The following is a 16,197-nucleotide window of genomic DNA, read 5'->3' as shown; positions in this document are numbered from 1 at the left end:
AAATATTTTAAACCGTCTTGATGTCTGTATGTGTATACGGAGAAATGCTAAAAGTATCCGAAGGTTCGCGAATTTTTAAATGTTCCATAAAATGGAGACCAAATTAGGAGTTAATCCAAGATTTTTTTTCTAAATTGGAATGAAATGTTTATAATTAGTTTCAAATCGATGGCTTAGTAATCATTTCAGGCTTATAATGTACGCAGCGCATTTTCAAGTAGTGAGAGATTTTTTTAAAACTCAACTAAAAAAATCTAAAAATGCTGATATTTACACACTTATACCCATTCTAAAACGGGCCTTCAATGAATTAAAACAAAATGTCAGTGGAGACTTATTTCAAATTTTTTCTTGAGATAAAAAGGTTTACTAGCCGAGAGAATAACCCCCCCTCCCCCCCCCACCAATCATATTTTAATTTATCAACCGCTAGATTTGCATTGATGAAGTAGCCTGGATAATAAGAATGCAACATTACTAGCAGAAATATCCCCTCGGGTTCAGATAAGTCTGTTTACTAAGGTTCAGGAAGTTACAAAATATTACTGTTATGTTGATTGCGAATAATATGCAGTGGCATCTTGGATACTAGAATACAAGGATATAAGGATACAAGGATACAAGGATACAAGGATACAAGGATACAAGGATACAAGGATAAAAAGATACAAGGATACAAGGATGCAAGGATAAAAGGATACAAGAATACAATATTACAAGGCTACAAGGATACAAGGATACAAGGATAAAAGGATACAAGGATACAAGTATACAAGGATGCAAGGATACAAGAATACAATATTACAAGGATACAAGGATAAAAGGAGAAAAGAATAAAAGAATACAATAACAAAAGGATACAAGGATGCAAGGATTCAAGAATACAATAATACAAGGATACAAGGATACAAGGATACAAGGATGCAAGGATACAAGAATACAATATTACAAGGATACAATGATACAAGGATAAAAGGGGAAAAAAATAAAAAAATACAATAATAAAAGGATTCAAGGATACAATAATATAAGGATACAAGGACACAAGGATACAAGGATACAAGGATGCAAGGATACAAGGATACAAGAATACAATATTACAAGGATACAAGGATACAAGGATAAAAGGATAAAAGAATAAAAGAATACAATAATAAAAGGATACAAGGATGCAAGGATTCAAGAATACAATAATGCAAGGATACAGGGATACAAGGATACAAGGATACAAGGATACAAGAATACAATGATACAAGGATACAAGGATACAAGGATACAAGGATACAATAATACAAGGATACAAGGATGCAAGGATAAAAGGATACAATAATAAAAGAATACAAGAATACAATGACACAAGGATACACCATATAGGATTTTTAATCATGATTTTTCTCTATATATCCAGGCATAAGCACAAAAATCGTTCAGATGTACACGGTGTGTCAAACATTTGGGGTTTGGAGCCTTACATTTTACAATGCATATCAACATCTGTGTTCTTGTACATTTATTATTAATTGGGAGGGTGAGACCTTTCTTTATAAAAAACAATGGGAATGTGATTCCCTGCATTTGAAAACTTGCTTCTTTATTAAAGGCAAAAAAACCTAATTTAACCTTGGAATTGTCAGATTTTAGGTCGTATTCACAGTCTTATCCTTTGTGGGTAACCCTATACTCAAAAATATAGTATATTACAATAAGTATATATAAAAATATTTAATATTATACAATCAAAATTTAAGGCAAATCGGGGTTCCTGAGTTTTGATCGGACAAACAAACAAACAAACAAACACCCTAACAAAGATTATAACTTTATTTCATTGAAAACTGCTTGGGAACCCAGCGCTGCCCAGGCTACTAAAAGTTACTCCCGCCGTTTACCCAAACTAAAACGAGTTTACCGGGAAACTAGATTTTCTCTATAAAAGTCGACCCACTCAACTTAGAATCTCAAAACCAAACTATGAATATTCCCGTGGGTCTCCCGAGTTCCCCAATCAAAATTTGAGATATATCAGTCCAGGGATTCTTGAGTAATGATCGGACAAACAAACAGACAGACAGACAAAATGAGATTACAACTTTTTAAATATAGATGCTTTTATATCACAACGTTGAACCACCGGCGTCGCATTATTTTTAGAACACTCTGTAGTATCTGTAACAGTGAAACGTTTACAGGATACATCACTCAAATGGTTTCTCTGCTTTACTCATCAACAGAGATACATAGATACATAGATACATAGATACATGTAGATACAGAGATACATAGATGTATCATACACTCTAATATAGGTACTTAGAAATTTAGACGAAACAGGAAATTGGGGAAAATCCGACAATTTTTTTCATATTAAAACGACTATATCTTTTTTTTCATAAACAGATAGGGTTTATTGGGGTTATCGATGTGAATCTGGAATGCAATTTTATAAATAAGAGGGTATCAGAAAACTCTATAAACAAGAGGGCATCAGAAAAATTACGTCTAAAGTTCATTTAACCCTAAACAGGCTGAGGGGGAGGGGGGTTATAATATTTTTTGACCTTGATCTAAATCTAAATTTTCAAGAAACACTTAAAAATAGATTTCTCAAGCAAAAAATGTATCTTTTTACATTTTTCTGACCTTTTTTGACGTTTTCTTCAAACCTTCCTAGTACCCAAACTATTAAAGTTAGCGGTCTATTTTTGATCAATGAGCTGGCCTTGAAAAATTAGGCTATAAACATGCATTTCNTATCAGCTGTTGCACCCCGGACTAACCAGAGTCAGCAGTATTCGGTTTCTTCTATTTGAAATCAAACGTGTTTTGGTCTTTAATTCAACAATCTGTTAACTTACGGATTTGTTTATTCTATACTTTTTCATTCAATATATTTTTGCCGACAAAAAAGTATCTTTGAAAAAAGGCTAAAACATTATCTTCAACGAATCAAATTGTAATCGAAAGTCAAAGCTTTCTGGAATATTGACAGAACCGTAAAATCCACGTGCCCACGCCTTTATAGGATTAACCTCTTGATTCATTACGTGTAAACGATTGTATTTTGAGTAAACATATTTTTAATTCAAAAAATCTTAGTTTTAAAAAGTACTTAAACATCATATATGAATAGAAAAACCTTTTTTCTAAATTCCAAGTTATACCTATTCCCCCTCCCTCCCCGTGAAAAAAAATATTTCGCCTGCATTGTACGGTTTACAAGAACTAAGCTACTAGTGTGGGAACCATGATTCAATAGTCAGGGATTCATTTTTCTCACAACAGAACAATGGGATATTTTATTTTTGAAGGAAAATGTGTCAATTATTTTATTGGTCAGAGTAACATTCTTAAAGGAAATGTTCCCAAAAATGGAAAAAAGGATTAACAAATTTAAATGCGCTGAATTAAATTTTTTTATTCTTATTTTTATTTTTCAGTAAAAACTTTTAAAAAAAATATATTCACAATCTTACGAGAAATCTTCATACTACAGGCCACAAAAAATAGGTAATGCATGATATTTACAATTGTGGTGATCATTGTGGTCTGTTGAGGTAGGTCAATTCACTTTGCAGATCGATTTACAAACTAATTTGGGCTTTTAGACGAATTTTCGTTATTCACTATCATATTATGCAGCAAACATTTAAATATATTTGATTATAATATTTAGTATTATTAACGTTAAATACAAAACGGTGAACTTTCATTAGGATAAGTTTTATTTTTTTATTTTGAAAGATCTCATATTAGCTAAAGTGCCCGGCGTTGCCTGTGGAAATTTAGAAACACTTGAAAAAAATATTTTGAATCAATGGTTCCCTTATAAAATTTCAGCCATTTTTGTCGAACTGTTTGACCAGCTATAGCTGAAATTTATAAATACAAATATATGTATATGAGTGAAGGTCTAGATTATATAGATTATCATATCCAGCTGTTTGACCAGCTATAGCTATAATATATAAATACAAATATATGTTCATGAGTGAAGGTCTAGATTATTTAGATTATCAAGTCCAGCTGTTTGACCAGCTATAGCTAAAATATATAAATACAAATATATGTTTATGAGTGAAGGTCTAGATTAAATAGATTATCATGTCCAGCTGTTTGACCAGCTATAGCTATAATATATAAATACAAATATATGTATATGAGTGAAGGTCTAGATTATGTAGATTATGATTTTGTTCAGCTGTTTGACCAGCTATAGCTATAATATATAAATACAAATATATCTATATGAGTGAAGGTCTAGATTATGTAGATAATGATTTTGTTCAGCTGTTTGACCAGCTATAGCTATAATAAATAAATACAAATATATCTATATGAGTGATGGTCTAGATTATGTAGATTATGATTTTGTTCAGCTGTTTGACCAGCTATAGTTATAATATATAAATACAAATATATCTATATGAGTGAAGGTCTAGATTATGTAGATTATGATTTTGTTCAGCTGTTTGACCAGCTATAGCTAAAATATATATATAAATACAAATATATCTATATGAGTGAAGGTCTAGATTATGTAGATTATGATTTTGTTCAGCTGTTTGACCAACTATAGCTAAAATATATATATAAATACAAATATATGTATATAAGTGAAGGTCTAGATTATATAGATTATGATTTTGTTCAGCTGTTTGGCCAGCTATAGCTAAAATATATTAATACAAATATATGTATATGAGTGAAGGTCTAGATTAAGTAGATTATGATTTTGTTCAGCTGTTTGACCATCTATAGCTAAAATATATAAATACAAATATATGTATATGAGTGAAGGTCTAGATTATGTAGATTATTATTTTGTCCAGCTGTTTGACCAGCTATAGCTAAAATATATAAATACAAATATATGTATATGAGTGATGGTCTAGATTATGTAGATTATGATTTTGTTCAGCTGTTTGACCAGCTTTAGCTAAAATATATATATAAATACAAATATATCTATATGAGTGAAGGTCTAGATTATATAGATTATGATTTTGTTCAGCTGTTTGACCAGCTATAGCTAAAATATATATATAAATACAAATATATGTATATGAGTGAAGGTCTAGATTATATAGATTATCATGTCCAGCTGTTTGACCAGCTATAGCTATAATATATAAATACATATCTATGTATATGAGTGTTCCGTTACAAAAACTACGATTCCAGAGTCCGAATTTAAAGAATTTGAGCCACGGCTTAAAGTTGAGACGTTGCTTAGATAGCATTGGTTCCACTTAAAATTGTATTCAATATTTTAAGATTTAAGCCGGCGCTCAATTATAACCGGTTTTTTGCAGATTTGAAACGCGGCTCAAATTCATTAAATTCGGACTCAGGTCTACTAAACATAGTTTAGAAAATATTTTTATAAGAAGAGAAAAGAATGAAGTATATAAATTGTATTATAACAGCATACATTAGACAACTTTTTTTAACTAACAATACTTAGTAAACAATAATTCCACATAATGTAATTGTTATTGTTCACATCATAATACACCTGCATGAGCTATGTTCAAACACGTCCAGAGTAAATTATAACAAATCCTTAATAAATTGGTTTATATTTTGTATTCTGTATGTAATTAAGAATATCATCTGAAGACATGAGTAAAAAGAATGATAGTTAGAGAGACAGATAAGAAGTTGTGTAAAAACCTGGCAGGAAATGAGTAGCACCGTTTCTTCCAGTCATATTTTAATCTGTGTAAAATATTCAAGAATTTTACACAAATCTTAGCATTGAAAGATTATTCATAGATATTTTATTAAAAACTGTTTTTGTTAAGCTCAAGAGTCCAGAATGGAAGAAATTTACATTGCAAATAGGAAGGGGGCAAGGGGAGCAAGAAGAAAGGAACAAGGGGAGTAGTGCAGGGGAGAAAAGGGAAGGAGGGGAGGAGCACTATAGTTTCAGTTACTTTTATAGCGCCGCGATATAAGGAGTTATCTCTAATTGGATAATGAGATAAATAGAAAGATATATGTTACCGCCATACAATTTCTAATTGTTCAGAATAGACAACAAACAGATGGCCGGCTGAACCCTGATTGGATCAGGCGCTAATGGACTCGGCATACTAGAGTAGGAGGGGTTAGGGAGCAGGAGCTAGGGAAAACATTGGGGACTTGATGGTGGAAGGGTAGCAGACGAAAGGAAAAGAAGGGGTGGGGGAAACAGAGGGGAGAATTAATAAACAGCAAAGATTCGAAAACGAAAAAAAGCGTACTGATGTTAGAACTTCTGAAGTCTTTAAAAAGAAATTAATATCTCAATTTAAAATGTTGATAAAAGTTTTGACTACTGAAGGATCAAGCATTGATCTACATCTTATGCAGATCACATATTAATTTTAATTTTATGTCTCATCGATCTCCTTTGGATGTCATACTCTGCAAGCAGAAATAACGCTTATTGAGCTGGGATCAAGCATTAATCCTGAAATAGTAGAGTGCCCACATTGGATATCAAGGTCAAGCGTCAAAGATTAGCGATCAAAACAATTGCAAGCAAAACCAGTTGCATCAAAACGATTGCAATCAAGATTAGTTGCAATCAAAACGATTGCAAGCAAGATTAGCTGCAATCAAAACGATTGCAATCAAGATTAGTTGCAATCAAAACGATTGCAAGCAAAATTAGTTGCAATCAAAACGATTGCAAGCAAAATTAGTTGCAATCAAAACGATTGCAATCAAGATTAGTTGCAACCAAAACGATTGGAAGCAAAATTAGTTGCAATCAAAACGATTGCAAGCAAAATTAGTTGCAATCAAAACGATTGCAAGCAAAATGACTTGCAATCAAAATGTTTGCGAGCAAAATTAGTTGCAAAAAATAATGCAAGGAAAATTAGTTGCTATCACTTCTTCTTTAATTAAAAACAAGAAATTCATATAAATAATTTCTCATTAGATATCCTTTTATTTAAAGTATTAATTGTTGAATATTCCACAGTTTTACAATATCTTCACGTACAAATAGATCATTGTTGTCTTTCCCTAAACAATCCAATCCAATCAAATTATTTAAATATTAAAGGGACTGTGAGCGTAATTTCAAGTAACCTTCCATAAACAGGAGCAGTCCCAATTCACAACGATACGTTTTAAACTTTTGACTGATCATCAAGAACAATAAACGCAGTGTACATCTCTTGAATGATTGAAGTTTTTACTAGCGTACGTGTGAATTCAACACGGATGATGTCACATTATCTTGATATTCTTTTTCCAACGTGGTTTTAAAAAATTCGAATGTAAATATTTCTAGAAAGTAAATATTAACATTAAAAGTTTCCAACAAGTGTTTCTGTAGATAAATTAGAAAAACGTCTGTCATCCTTGATCAGTCAACGGTTTAAAGGTATACCGTTGATCAATCAACGGTTTACACAAGGATTTAATTCTTGGGTTTACATGTATGCTGTTGTGAGTCCTTGACCAGTCAACGGTTAACATGTATACCGTTGTGATACCTTGACCAGTCAACAGTTTACAGATATACCGTTGTGAATCCTTGATCAGTCAACGGTTTAAGGGTATACTATTGTGAATCCTTGATCAATCAATGGTTCACAGGTATACCGTTGTAAATCCTAGATCAGTCAATGGTTTGCAGGTATACCGTTGCGAATCCTTGATCAATCAACAGTTTAAAGGTATACCGTTGTGAATCCTTGATCAGTCAACAGTTTAAAGGTATACTGGTGTGAATCCTTTATCAATCAACAGTTTAAAGGTATACTGGTGTGAATCCTTGATCAGTCAACAGTTTAAAGGTATACCGTTGTGAATCCTTGATCAGTCAACAGTTTAAAGGTATACTGGTATGAATCCTTGATCAGTCAACAGTTTAAAGGTATACTGGTATGAATCCTTGAGCAGTCAACAGTTTAAAGGTATACTGGTGTGAATCCTTGACTTGTCAACAGTTTAAAGGCATGCCTGTGTGAATCCTTGATCAGTCAACAGTTTAAAGGTATACTGGTGTGAATCCTTGATCAGTCAACAGTTTAAAGGTATACCGTTGTAAATCCTAGATCAGTCAATGGTTTGCAGGTATACCGTTGCGAATCCTTGATCAGTCAACAGTTTAAAGGTATACCGTTGTGAATCCTTGAGCAGTCAACAGTTTAAAGGTATACTGGTGTGAATCCTTGATTAGTCAACGGTTTAAAGGCATGACGTTGTGAATCCTTAATCNCAGTTTAAAGGTATACCCGCTCTGAATCCTTGATCAGCCAATGGTTTAAAGGTATACCGTTGTGAATCCTTGATCAGTCAACAGTTTAAATGTATGATGGTGTGAATACTTGATCAATCAATTGTTTAAAAGTAACCGTTGTGAATTCTTGATCAATCAATGGTTTAAAGGTAACCGTTGTGAATTTTTGATCAATCAATGGTTTAAAGGTATACCGTTGTGAATTTTTGATCAATCAATGGTTTACAGGTATACCGTTGTAAATCCTTGATCAATCAATGGTTTACAGGTATACCGTCGTAAATCCTTAATCAATCAATGGTTTAAAGGTATACCGTTGTGAATCCTTGATTAGTCAACGGTTTACATGTATACTGTTGTGAATCCTTGATCAGTCAACGGTTTACAGGTATACCGTTGTAAAACGAAGATGTCCCTAATTCAATGAAAGATCACTTAAATTTATCCTGACAGTCCCTTTAAATAAAACAACAATGTTCTTTCTCAAATTAAAAACGAAAAAAAGATAATTAGAAAAAACGCACAATTTTTACTATCCTGAAAATATCTTATTAAACTAGTTTTTATTTTTGTTTAGTTGATTGGATTGCTTCCTGTCATAAAGTTTGTATTATGCTTGTGCCGAAACATGCGATATCCCTAGAACAGATATCTACAATAAGCATTTGGATAAAGTTTTCCATCATGCAAAAACAAAAACACCGAAATCATTTATGAACACCTTTAAAATTGACCAAGATTACCAGAAAGGAGTTGAGTTTTTGCCACAAACTCTGATTTTCTAATCTCTATATCTTTGTAACGCAATGCCGTAGGCCTAAGATATTTCAAACTATTAATACTTATAGATAAAATAATCTAAGTTTGAAATATCAAAGGTTTGCACCATATGATTGCAAAGATATTGGAATCAGAAGATTTTAGTTTGTGGCAAAAACTCAATTCCTTTTCCAGATTTATTAAATTAAATAAAATTAGTCGAAACACAAATAATAATAGTGTAAATACTATCTGGAGTGCCCGTTGTTCCCCACATCTATTTAATAAAGCTCACATATGCATTTATATATATGTTAGCTATAGCTGGCCAAACGGCTGGACCGAATGGGCTGAATTTTTTTGAGGGAATACTTGAATACCCCAGGGGTAAAAAAATGTTATCAAATCTTAATTTTTTTAAAATTATTTATTTGAAAATTCCTTGGGCAACGCCTGCAATTCAGCTAGTTTATATTATTATTTAAATCTTTTACATTTATTTTCTTTAGGGTCAAAATTTGAAAGAAAAAAAAATGTTTAAAATAAGCAATTCAGAAAACATTTGCTTTAATGACTTAATAATAATAAGAAAATAATTGTGTAATGTGAACTAATAATGGACATATTCACAATTTTAAAATCTATACTTAATGAAATTTTAAGATTCAAAATGCAATTTTATTAACTTCAACCAAACAGTGTAACAGCCTAATCACACAATAGCTGGAAATCTAATTGATAATTGAGTGTATTGATAGCTGATAAATCAATTTATTAATAACTTATTAATTAATTTGTGATATCTGATGAATTAATTCAATGATAACTGATGAATTAATTCGTTAATAACTGATAAATTAATTCATAAATAACTGATGAATTAATTCATTAATAATAATAACTGATGAATTAATTCACCAATAAGCTGATGACTTAAAAAATATTAAACTACTCCAAAACATTATAAATTGGCTTTAAAAAAAGTTAATTAATTAATATTGTGTAATTAAATAAAGATCCAAATAAAATCACCTGAGAGATGATAAAGTTTCTTATTGTTTCCTGTGAACCCCCAGATATTCCTGATTATAAAACTATTTCAAACAGTATACAATATCTTTCTGTTTTAAAGCCATTAATCAATATAGATTATCAAGTACAATAGGTGACAACAGAGAAATGGACCAATTATACACGACGTCATAAGTGTTAAATATAACAAGGAAAACAAGATTTTCTCCCATTAGTTGACATGTTTTCCAAGATTAAGTATAAAAGTGTAAAAACAGAAAATAAAGAACACATAGAATTGCACTTATTTCACTAGAAGATAAGCATTTAGTCTAAATTTATCACTGTTATTAATATACGAAAACTGAGTTGACACTTGTGACGTAAGAATACAGCTGTACTGAGAGTGTACAAATTCTACGTTGCCATCTATTGTACTTGACAATCTATTTAAGGATAAAGGACATGTAAGCATAACTTCAAGTGACCCTCAATGCAGAGATGGATGCGCCCGATTCACAACAATACTCTTTACATCTTTATCTGATCATTAATGTGGAAGGTGAAGATTAATTAAATTTAGGGGAAACCCATTTAGCCGAGGGCCTCCAAGACCTTTAATGCCGGGTTTTTAAACCTCAAGTTGATAAACAAATGTCAGGGAAATTAAGTTCAGTTATTTCCTTGAACGGGGAATAAAGTTGAAAAGATTGAAAATAATCAGTTTTTGATGCTAATACATACTTGATCAGACACAGCTTTAAAGTGCTCAGTTGTGAATCGGACATTGCCAGCTTTCCATGGAGGGACACTCGCGTACAGTTCCTTTTAATTAATTATATCAAAGTAATTATCCATAACAAATGGTAATATGCCGGATTTACAACTGTATTTTTTAAACCTTTGTATGAGCGAACATCTTAATATTGATCATTTTCAGTCGCGGTTTCTCTGTTCATGTAAGTTGCGGATTAATGCAGCAGAGACAAGGAGTGAAATTGTCAGAATGTAACACTCATTAAAATAATGATCTACGTCATAAATTAATTAAAATAACAGATAGAACACTAAATGCCTTCTTTTCAAGGTTTGGATGAAACTCGTTCACAATAATCCTGAAGCAAAAGCCCCGAGAAGTTTCGCGCAGTCGGCGTAGAACAGGTTCTCTCGGTCGTGTAATTCTACGCCGACTGTGCGAAACTCCTCTAGGCTTCTGCCTCATGGTTGTTGTGAACGAGTTTCATCCAAATCTTGAAAAGACGACATCTAGTGTGCTATCTGTTGTTTTGATTAATCTATGGTTTTGACAAATTAGATAACTAATGAGTGGTGGTATAAATTCAATTAATAGTTATTTTCAATGATTATTATGGCTTAAAACGCTAATCCCTGTTTTTTGGGGTCACCCTGTATAATCACCTGTGTCTCCAACCAAATCCGTTTCAACTGTCATAACCTAAAAAATATATTGTCAAACTGATTTTAGAGAACCTTTATTTAGAAAATGCCATCAATATTCACAAGATAAAGGACATTAAAGAATTTTATAAAAACACAAGATTTTTTTTCAGAAACCTTACTAATAAAAAACTAAATAAAGCTAAATCAATGGTTTGATTTCTTCTACGCTAAAAAAAACAGAAAACTTTAGAATAGGAAGACGACTTTTGAACTTATGTTACGATTTAAAATAGTTCAATATGAACATGGAACACAGTATGCACTGTGCAGACACCATTATTTCACATTAAAGAGTAGTTTAAACTGATAGTCCTACCTGGATATCAACCTTGTCCCAGGGTTCTCTACCTGGATAATATCCTTGTCCAAGGGATCTCCTACCTGGATATTGACCTTGTCCCAGGGTTCACCTACATGGATATCAACATTGTAACTGGGTTCTCCTTACTGGATATCCACCTTGTCCTAGCGTTCTCTACCTGGATATCCACCTTGTCACTGGGTTCTCCAATCTGGATATCCACCTTGTCCAAGCGTTCTCTACCTGGATATCCACCTTGTCCCAGGGTTCTCCTACCTGGATATCAACCTTGTCCCAAGGTTCTCCTTATTGGATATCATCCTTATCTCAGGGTTCTCCTACCTGGATATCCACCTTGTTCCAAGGGTTCTCATACCTGGATATCAACCTTGTCCCAAGGAACCGTTTTGAGTACAGCTAGCTCAGCTCCTTCTATATCAAGGATTAGAAGGTTTACGGTAGGATTCCCAGCAGCCTGCAGTACAGTACATAAACATATAGTTGCAGTACAGTACAAAATCATATATTCAGTATAGTACATAATCATATAGTTGCAGTACAGTAAATAAACATATTTTCAGTACAGTACATACAAATAGTTTCAGTACAGTACATAAACACATTTGCAGCACAGTACATAAACATTGTTTCAGTACAGTACATAAACTATAGTTGCAGATACAGTACATAAACATAAAGTTGCATTACAGCACATAAACGTAGTTGTAGTTCAGTACAGTATATAATTACATAAAGTAAAGCAGTTATAGTTTTATACCTAACAATTTTGCGAGAAAGCTTATTCAGTTAAAAATCAATTTGTCAAATGCTCATTGGTACCAGGATAAATAATTTGAAATTTCCTATGCCCATATCTAATCTAAATAAAACAATGTCCATCTCTAATCTGAATGAAACTATGTCCATTTCTAATCTGAATAAACCTATGCCCATCTCTATTTTGAATAAAACTATGCTCATCTCTAATCAGAATAAAACTATGTCCATTTCTAATCTGAATAATACTATGTCCATCTCTAATCTGAATAAACCTATGCCTATCTCTAATCTGAATAAACCTATGTCCATCTCTAATCTGAATAAAACTATGTCCATCTCTAATCTGAATAAACCTATGTCCATCTCTAATCTGAATAAACCTATGCCCATCTTTAATCTGAATGAACCTATGCCCATCTCTAATCTGAATAAACCTATGTCCATCTTTAATCTGAATAAACCTATGCCCATCTCTAATCTAAATAAACATATGCCCATCTCTAATCTGAATAAACCTATACCCATCCCTAATCTGAATGTTTCTATGCCCATCTCTAATCTGAATAAACCTATGCCCATCTCTTATCTGAATAAACCTATGCCCATCTCTAATCTTAATAAACATATGCCCATCTTTAATCTGAATAAACCTATACCCATCCCTAATCTGAATGTTTCTATGCCCATCTCTAATCTGAATAAACCTATACCTATCCCTAATCTGAATGTTTCTATGCCCATCTCTAATCTGAATAAACCTGTATAAGACTGTAGAGAGGTAAACATTGCATCTGTATTCCACTACTTGTCTTACTATCAGACAAACCTAAATACAAATTCAACCTTCTGCAGACAGGTAGAAAATTTGATAGAAAAAAAAAGAAAAAAAAGGCGAAGAAAACAATTTTATTTATTTATTTTCAATGCATTACCAGCCATTGAGGTCCACTCAGTCCCTTTAATTTTAGGACTAAAGTCTAGGAAAGCAGTGTGAGGTGAGGACTGAACACCAAGGCAGGTGTTCACATACAAACCTTCAAAATTTTACTAAATTCTAAAATTTTTAAATTATCCTTAATTATTTCCGATCGTAAATACCATTCAAGATTTTTTCCAAAGTAAATAAACTGTGAGTTAAAAATGCCATTTTGTGATTTATTAATTAGGAACCATATTTATTATGAGTTGAAAATTATTGAAAGATTTTTTTTTAGTTTTCCTTTTCTGTTCTTTTCCAGTCCTTTCTCATAGTCCATTGGATTTGCCTCCACCAACAACCCGGTCCAATTATATTCTAAACAAATACTTTTTAGTAGCAACTTATCAAATAACAAGGTTAACCAGACAAGATGAAACTGAAACTTTAAAATATGATAAATTAAGATTTTGCCAAACACTCAAAGGAACTGAGTTTTTGCCACAAATTCCGATTTTCAAATCGATATATCTTTGCAATCTGATGGTGTTAACCTTTGATATTTCAAACTTTCATTATTTGATCTAAAATAATTCATGGTTTGAAATATCTAAGGTCTCCGACATTGAAATGCAAAGATATAGGAATGAGAAAATCAGAGCTAGTGAGAAAAACTCAATTCCTTTTCTGATCCCTATTTATTTGCAACCTGATGTTGAAAACCTTTGATATTTCAAATTAGAATATTTGATATTTTAAAATATAAAAGGTTTACGACGGGTTGCAAAGATACAGGGATTAGAAAATCAGAGTTTATGGCAAACAAATCAACTTCTGCATAAAATAGTCTTTTTATAAGATGTGAGACATCAATGAAAAACACAAGTTCAAATATAAAGAGATCATACATGTTGACCAATAAATGCAGCAAAATAAATACTTTAAAATCAAAGACGACCTTCAAGTCGTCTTGCTACTGTCATGTTTCATGGGACTCCCTGTATATAAATATATTTTTTATATAATAAAGCTCTTCGCTCATGTTTATTTGTTTATATGTTAGATATAGCTGGCCAAACGGCTGGACCGAATAAGCTGAATTATTTTGTAGGAACCCTTGAGTTCCCCGGGGGTAACATAATATATATATATATATATATGTGTAAATAATATTTACCTTTCTCGAAATACAAACTATAAAGACAGAAAACATTTTAAAGCTTAATATCAGATAAACGATTTTTCATGCAAAAGTAACTAGATGAGTTTAGAATATATCAACTAGATGAGTAAAGAATATATCAACTAGAATTTTTAAAATGTTTTATTTCCTGACAGACATGGTTTCAGCATCATAAGATCCTGCCTCTATGTAGAACCCGTTCTTTACTCTACTTTTAAACACTGGAGGAATATTACAATTAGCTCATTTCTTAAAATTATGGAAAAGTAAAAATATTTTTAATATTTTAAGAAAGCTCGGAAGTTAAAAGATGTTCATTGGGTTAAAAACAAATAAAAAAATTTAAAAAAAACTTATAATTTTGGGCTTTTTACGCTGTTCAAAAGGAAAAGTCTGACTCACATTTTTTCAGTTGATAAAACTTTAGGTGGGCTCCATCTTTATCAAAAAAGTTACATTTAATTGAAATCTTTTAGGGATTCATTGATCTCCATTCAAACTTTAAAAATAACATTCTTAAAAAAGCCTAAAACTTATTCAAAAGTTGAAATTATTTCTGAATTTGTAATTGTGTTCCTAGATCTCTGATATCTTGAGTTTGGAAAGGATGGGTCAGCGCATCATACGGTCTAGAGAACTTGTATGGTTCACCTGTACCTTTATATTACAAATATTTATATAACGGTGGAATGTCGTCTTCATTATTTCTTTTAATATACAAATCCGCAAATTTGTAACTAATACTTATTTTACAGAAAATGTTCAGAGCAAAATTGGAGAAATATAATACATAATACAAAATAGATTGAAAAGTTTTGCCATATTTTCATGTTTATTTATTTCATTTAAATTTTTTCTCACTTTTATAAAATATTGGTTTTTTTTATTAATTATTAATTACCTTTGACTATGTATTTCTCTCGTATAGTCCTAAAAAAATACTTTAGCTTGTTATTTATAATTTCAACGATATTTTTTTCCATGATTTTAAATATTTGTCAATTGATAGAAAATTGTTAAAATATTTAGTCTACCTGATCAACAAGCTGTCTTCTTGGTCTAAGCAGTTAAGCAATGGTCTAAATATACATCAATATTTTCAAATATACAGGAGAGATAAAAATAAGGTTATGTATAAGGACAATCTGAAGGGCTAAGAATCTGTTAGCTGTTCAGTGTTCATCCAACCTTCCACTAGGTCAATCTTGAGCTCAAGGCTTTTCTCCCTGTATCCCACCAACCTTACTTCAATGAAATTCTTTAGGTTACAGAACTGATCCTAGCAGTTACCCCTATATTATGGAAAGTGACCCCTAAAAGAAAGGGTATCCGAGCTAATTTCCGAGTTGTTTAATTTTAAGAAAATATTAAGAAGTTTTTACGGTATTAAATCAACTTACTTAAACGCCTAGCACCCATTCAACTCCATTTACCCGGCTTAACCCTATCCCTGCTGGGGTACTTGAAAACCAGGATATGCTGGGGGGGGGTCAATTTGACCCCCCCTCTAAATCCCATGTTTTATTGTAACAATGTGTGATTTT

General features: G+C 31.8%; 1 protein-coding gene across 1 annotated transcript in view; it reads right to left on the bottom strand.

The window, feature by feature from the left end:
• Nucleotides 1-6,917: 6,917 nt before the first annotated feature.
• The window catches only part of LOC111707412 (protein Star), a 9,757-nt gene continuing 477 nt past the window's right edge, over nucleotides 6,918-16,197 (bottom strand). The window contains exons 3-15 of the mRNA XM_023480516.1: nucleotides 15,688-15,732; nucleotides 15,555-15,583; nucleotides 15,230-15,310; nucleotides 14,802-14,874; nucleotides 14,648-14,664; nucleotides 13,774-13,848; nucleotides 13,487-13,588; nucleotides 13,313-13,380; nucleotides 12,151-12,249; nucleotides 11,432-11,468; nucleotides 10,034-10,083; nucleotides 8,836-8,881; nucleotides 6,918-7,017 (exon numbers count right to left, since the gene is read on the bottom strand). Of these exons, the coding sequence (XP_023336284.1) occupies nucleotides 6,944-7,017; nucleotides 8,836-8,881; nucleotides 10,034-10,083; nucleotides 11,432-11,468; nucleotides 12,151-12,249; nucleotides 13,313-13,380; nucleotides 13,487-13,588; nucleotides 13,774-13,848; nucleotides 14,648-14,664; nucleotides 14,802-14,812 (579 nt within the window). The 5' untranslated portion in view covers nucleotides 14,813-14,874; nucleotides 15,230-15,310; nucleotides 15,555-15,583; nucleotides 15,688-15,732 and the 3' untranslated portion in view covers nucleotides 6,918-6,943. The remainder of the gene's footprint in view (nucleotides 7,018-8,835; nucleotides 8,882-10,033; nucleotides 10,084-11,431; nucleotides 11,469-12,150; nucleotides 12,250-13,312; nucleotides 13,381-13,486; nucleotides 13,589-13,773; nucleotides 13,849-14,647; nucleotides 14,665-14,801; nucleotides 14,875-15,229; nucleotides 15,311-15,554; nucleotides 15,584-15,687; nucleotides 15,733-16,197) is intronic.

Source organism: Eurytemora carolleeae, unplaced genomic scaffold (genome assembly GCF_000591075.1).
Source record: "Eurytemora carolleeae unplaced genomic scaffold, Eaff_2.0 scaffold272, whole genome shotgun sequence".
NCBI classification, from domain to species: domain Eukaryota; kingdom Metazoa; phylum Arthropoda; class Copepoda; order Calanoida; family Temoridae; genus Eurytemora; species Eurytemora carolleeae.
The sequence above is the reverse complement of the archived record's forward strand: the minus strand, read 5'-3'. Positions and strand labels throughout refer to the sequence as shown.